The sequence below is a fragment of the Myotis yumanensis genome, unplaced genomic scaffold (assembly GCF_028538775.1).
Source record: "Myotis yumanensis isolate MYYU_CA2020_CCGP unplaced genomic scaffold, mMyoYum1.0.hap1 SCAF_22, whole genome shotgun sequence".
NCBI lineage: Eukaryota > Metazoa > Chordata > Mammalia > Chiroptera > Vespertilionidae > Myotis > Myotis yumanensis.
Window position 1 is genome coordinate 1,679,253 of NW_027223773.1, and position 6,000 is coordinate 1,685,252.

The 6,000-nt window shown below is 52.3% G+C and overlaps 1 protein-coding gene across 2 annotated transcripts in view; it reads left to right on the plus strand.

Moving 5' to 3' along the window:
• Positions 1-5,528, plus strand: part of DENND1B (DENN domain containing 1B) — a 92,128-nt gene extending 86,600 nt beyond the window's left edge. For both annotated transcript variants that reach the window (XM_070401290.1, XM_070401291.1), the window contains exons 22-23: positions 994-1,207; positions 2,208-5,528. In XM_070401290.1, coding sequence (XP_070257391.1) covers positions 994-1,207; positions 2,208-2,756 — 763 coding nt within the window. In that variant the 3' untranslated portion in view covers positions 2,757-5,528. The remainder of the gene's footprint in view (positions 1-993; positions 1,208-2,207) is intronic.
• The last annotated feature ends 472 nt before the right edge of the window (positions 5,529-6,000 follow it).

The window sequence follows — 6,000 nt, forward strand, 5'->3', positions numbered from 1 at the left end:
GGGGTGAATCTTGAGACGGGAGAGCAGGGTGGGCCTGGGCTGGCTGGTTCTTGGGAAGCAAGGATGGCTGTGGAGATGTCGGGGACGTGCGGGGGGGGGGGGGGGGAGTAGGAAGCCACCCACGTTAGACCCTGGCCCCCCCCCCACCCCCCCAGGAGGGGGCAGGTTCAGCACCAGAAACAGGGAAAGTCCCTGGAAACAGACTGAGCCAGGGGATCAGAGAGACTTGTGTCTACGGTGCAACCCACAGTGGTGAGGAGGAATTTTACCATAAAATAAGGGAAATAATAATAATAGTGTCTGTTGGACTTCTCAGTGTTAACACACAAGGGCGTGATCAATAAACATTCCCTTTCGCTGTCCAACCTTGGTCTGTACAAGGGAATATGCATTCTTCCCTAAGACGGGCGACTAAATAAGTACAAGGATAAACCATATAAAAATATCGAACGTGAACTTGACCCCAGCACATGGCGCAAGCGTTGGGTCTACCATTTCGAAGGCCAAAGTCCCAAGTCCCACAGAATCAGCCTGGGTGACATCCCGGCTTTTCTGCTTCCTGGTGAAGGCGCCGTAGACTTGCCGGCTGCACGTTCTTTTTTTTTTTTTTTAAATATGTTTTTGTTGATTTTTAGAGAGAGAGGATGGGAGAGGGATGGAGAGACAGAAACATCGATGAGAAACATCATTGATCGGCTGCCTCCTGCACGCCCCCTACTGGGGATCGAGTGCACAACCAGGGCCTGTGCCCTGACCTCTTGGTTCTTGAGTGGACGCTCAACCACTGAGCCACACGGGCCGGGCCCGGCTGCATGTTCTCAATGCCGCTGCTCGGGTTTCCCTGTATGTGACTGGGCTAGACATCCTCCCCAGGGTGAACTTGGCCATGGACCAGCCTCCGTCTTCTCACTGTTGGAAGGGAGGTGGCGAGAGGCGGGGCACAGCAGCCCGTGTGGCCGCACGGCCCCCAGAGCGCGTCCCGTCTCCCCGCAGGCTGTCCTCGGAGGACGGAGAGGAGGCGGCTTATTCCTACGAAAGCGATGACTCGGTGGAGACGCGCGGGAAGACGCTGTACTCGGGGGAGATGGACCTGCTGGGCGAGATCCTGGACACGCTGAGCACCCACAGCTCTGACCCCGGCAAGCTGGCGGCCGCCAAGAGCCTGGACTTCTTCCGCTCCATGGACAACATCGACTACCAGCCCGCGGTGAGTGGTGCTCCGGCCACGGAGCTCGAGGCCCCGTCCCTCCCGTGGCTGCGACGGCCCCAGGCTGTCGTCTTAGTTTGTACAAGTGTCGGACCTCTAAGAGGCACGTGCCCCAACTTCAAAAATACGGTAACGTTGAATCGTGAAGAATTAATTCTAGTAAAAAAAAAAAAATTCAGTGTTTTCCCTTTTATTCAGCCAACTCTGGTCGTGGTTGTCAGGAATTGAAATTCTTTGGCCAAGTAGTAGCATTTCATGACAATCTAATTCTATAGTTGTCTTTTTTGGGGGGGAATTTTTACCCCCAAACATGAAATGTCCCCACTATATTTTCTAAATTTCCTTGATCTTAAAATAGACTAAATTTTTGTCGTCTTGCCTCATAAAGGAACTGTAGCTCTAAACAAATTGACCTGAATGCTTTAAAAACTTTAGAGCTAGCCCGACCGGTGTGGCTCAATGGTTGAGCATCAAACTATGAACGAGAAGGTCAGGGTTCGATTCCCGGTCGGGGCAGATGCCCGGGTTGCAGGCTTGATCCCCAATGTGGGGCGTGCAGGAGGCAGCCGATCCGTGATTCTCTGTCATCACTGATGTTTCTCTCTCTCTCTCTTTCTCTCCCTTCCTCTGAAATCAAAGGAAATATATATTTTTTAAAAATATCCTTTGCCCTGACCCGTTTGGCTCAGTGGATAGAGCGTCGGCCTGCGGACTGAAGGGTCCCAGGTTCGATTCTGGTCAAGGGCATGTACCTTGGTTGCGGGCACGTCCCCAGTGGGGGGCGTGCAGGAGGCAGCTGATTGATGTTTCTCTCTCATCGATGTTTCTAACTCTCTATCCCTCTCCCTTCCTCTCTGTAAAAAATCAATAAAATATATTTAAAAAAAGATATATCCTTGGATGACGATTAAAAAAGAACTAAATAAAATCATGGATAGTCCCTAAAGCGATGCTCTCATGGTATCAAAGACGTTCCTGAACGGGCTGTTTCCTCTTCCAGAATAAATCCAGCGCCCCGAGCGAGGACAACCTGGCGGCCCTGTGCGGTGGGTCCGGGGACCAAGGCGACTGGCACCGGGGCCAGGACGACAGCGCCCTCCACGGCCGACACCTGCCCCCGTCCCCCAGGAAGCGGTCCAGCTCCAGCTGCGCCGCGGGCTCGCTCTTCAGCCTGAAGGAGGAGAACAGTGCCAGGCCCCTCGACGGGGCCCCCGGGAGCGGCCCTCATGGGGCGGACCAGCCGGCCCCCCCCTTGGAGCTGGGTGTCCCGCGGGCTCCTCCGGACGCTGCCCGGACTGAGGCAGGAAAAGCAGACGAGGAGGAAACACTAATCCAGGCCCCAGACGATCTGCTGATCCCCAGCCTCGGGCGCCGGCCGTCCTCCTCGGTCCCGTGGGAGAAGGAAGGCAACGGAGTCCAGGGGGCTCCGGGGGACCCTGGGCCGCTCCACGAAGCCGCGTCGCTGTGCCCCCCGGCGCCCGCCTTCCAGCCCGACGGGAACGTTCCGGGGGGGAGCCCGAGTGGAAACCAGGCCTCCATCAAGAACTGAGGGCCCGCCTCGGGCGTCCACTCGTCTCGGGAGACACTGGAGGGTCCCACGGGACCGTGCAGTAAACAGTTACTTGTAGGCATGGCAACACTCGCTGTTGTCTAGACATTTTCGTTTTCATGGGAGACATCGCCCGCGGATCTGGTGGGTCCGTGGGGCCCACTGATCTTTCAGGGTGAAAGCTACTTCTTCTACTGTGCTCTCCAGTCAGGTACTAGTGTGTGTGTGTGTGTGTGTGTGTTGAGAGTATCATTGGACACGTGACTTCCCAGGATTGGTGCTTACCGCCCTGCATTTTATTTAAACGGAGGATGCGTCCGGAAGCCTTGCACGTGGCCGGGCGCTACTCCAGGAACCGATCCAGTTAGCAAAGCGTATCCGAACTCCCCTCCAACCGCTGAAACTCTTGACCCACGATTGCCTTAATCTTCCGCCGCCAGTAAACAAACGCAGCCACTCATGGAGTCGCCTGTCAGCCCTCCCAGAGACGTTAGCCGCAGCCTGCGGGGCAATAACGCCTTTCTAGTCGTCGAGTCCAGGACAAAAATCTCTCTCTCTTTTTTGTGTTTTTTTTTGTTTTTAATGAAAAGCTCTTGTTGACGCTGCAGCCACGTCTTCCAAAAAACAAGTCTCCAGGTCCACGCCTTTCACACAGGGAGCTTCTTGCACGACGGCGTGAAGGGAATGCCTCCTGTTTACACACGAGGCACTTTTCACGCCTCCCCCCAGCCTCTCGGGGAGGCCCTCCCCCGTCCCCCCCTCCCCCTCCCCCCAGAGAGCCAAAGGCCACCCACACTGTCCTGACTTTTTAAGTTCTGATCTTTTTCTTTCCTTAACTAATACTTCTCTAAATTGCTTATACCTTCACGTTGGGTTTTAAAGTAATCGACTTTCCATGTTAGACATTTTAGACTTCCAGGAAAATTATCAAGGAGGTCCTGAGCTCCCGTCCATCCCTACCCACAGTTCCCCTGTCCTCATAGCCCAGGTCAGTATGGATGGTCCGTTCATCACAATCAACGAATCAGTATTTATTTTTAAATATATATTTTTATTGATTTCACAGGGAGGAAGGGAGAGGGAGAGAGAGAGAGAAACATCGATGAGGAGAGAGAATCATGGATCGGCTGCCTCCTGCACGCCCCCTACTGGGGATCAAGCCTGCAAACCGGGCATGTGCCCTGACCGGGAATCGAACCGTGACCTTCTGGTTCCTAGATGGATGCTCAACCACTGAGCCACGCCGACCGGGCTTCGTGAGTCAGTATTGATGGTCCACGCCTCTTCAGATATCCTGAGTCTTCCCTGCTGTCCTTTCTCGGTCCTAGGCCCATGTGGCTGTCATATCTCCTTAGATCCCCCCCTTGGCTGGGAGAGCTGCTCACCCCCTCACGGGTACCGTTTCCCTCGAGGTCTTTTCAGCTGGATCCGTGCCTTACTGACCACGCGGAGTCAGCGTTCGTGTCCACGTTAGGAACAAAAGCCAAACCAAACACTTGCTCTTCAGCTGGACTCCCCAGTGCCCGGGGGGACGTGGGGGGAAGGAAGCGAAATTCACGCGAGGTCTGCCTGCACAGAAGTGTTCTCTTCTGCTCGGCTTCTCTCATCTGTTCCGACGAAGCCGGCTATTTGCGGATCCCCCTGCTGCTGGGATTTTACGTGTTTGAAGACCTAACACCTGCTTGTCCAACAAGGAGACTTGTGTAGATGAGGGAGGCGGGCTCTCCACAGAGCCCGGGTTCTCCCCAGAAGCCCCCCCCCAACCCCCCAGCCTGCATCCTTCGCCCTTAGCGGGGTCCCCGTGGCATTGCAGGGGATGAAAAAGCAGCGCGTGAACTCCGGAGCTCTTGCTTGGTTAAGGGAGAGTGTTGTGAAGTAGCATTAGGAGTGTCGGTAGCAGGATGGTGACCTCCTTTCGCATGTTTTAGAAAAGCACCCGGTTATAGCATGATCGTCCTTCTCTTAAAAATGAACAGCCCTCTCGTTTAGGAACTAATCATGGACTCTTCGTCCTGGACACACGCAAGGAGCAGTATCTGAGGACGGAGGGAAAGAAGATGGTGGACATTGTCCCTGCTGCGAAGGGACCAGTTAAAAGGGATTGCAAATATCAATTATAGTGATGATGATGATGATAATCATAATAATAATAATAATAAATTCTGCTTAGATGTTATTAACCCAAGATTCTAATACCAAAAAAAAAGCCTCTGAAAGCTGCTTCATCTGATACTTGCTCTAAGTCAGAACCACAGTGCCATGTCTAAGCTCATGACCTTTCTCTGTAATTATATGAAGAATCTAGAATAATGCTGCTACCTGAGGTACCGACTTTTATTTTTATTTTTTTAAATATATTTTTATTGATTTTAGAGAGGAAAGGGGATGGAGAGAGAAAGAGAGAGAGAAACATCAATGATGAGAGAGAATCATGGATCGGCTGCCTCCTGCATGCCCCACACTGGGGATCGAGCCCGCAACCCGGACATGTGCCCTTGACCGGGGAATCGAACCGTGACCTCCTGGTTCATAGGTCGACGCTCAACCCCTGAGCCACGCCAGCCCGGCTCTAATCCCCTCCCTTTTGAATGAAGACTGTATGTGACAGTTCTGTCGCTAACTCCCTAATAGGACCCAGGGTTTGAATGAGTCAGTTGTGTCTTAAACTGGGTGAGGAAGTTCGGCTCCTGTGCCAGAGGAGAAAACTGTGAATATTCTCAACATCAGTAGCTCTTCCTTCTCTTCTAGAAAAATCTGGATTTTCGGGGGGGGGGGGGGGGGGAAGTACTCTCATGAATACATTTTTGGATGCGAATGCCATTTTGTTTAGCATAAGACACCTTGATTCTGGGCTCAGATTTGTCCATCGGAACACAAGTTTAAGAATGTCACATGAAGAAAAAAAAAAAAGAATGTGAGATGAGTCCCCAAATCTAATTTCTCCAAAGCGCCTCTTGACATAGCCAGGGGTTCTTTCAAATGGGGTCAGTACTGGGGTCTGTCTTATGCGGAGTCCGCCCTCTGGTCAGTGTCTGTGTCTTCAAGCCTGTTTGAGAGAGAGGATGGTTTTGATCAAACCAGTCAGCATCTTGATTTGTTCTAGAGAATTCTGTGTGTTTAGAAAGAAGGATATTTCATTTTGAAAATGATAGGATCTTGTGCAATATAATTTATTGCATCATTTCGTTCAGATACATATGCAAATCTGCTTTGGTAGCAGACGCCTTAAGGTGTTGTTTGGTAT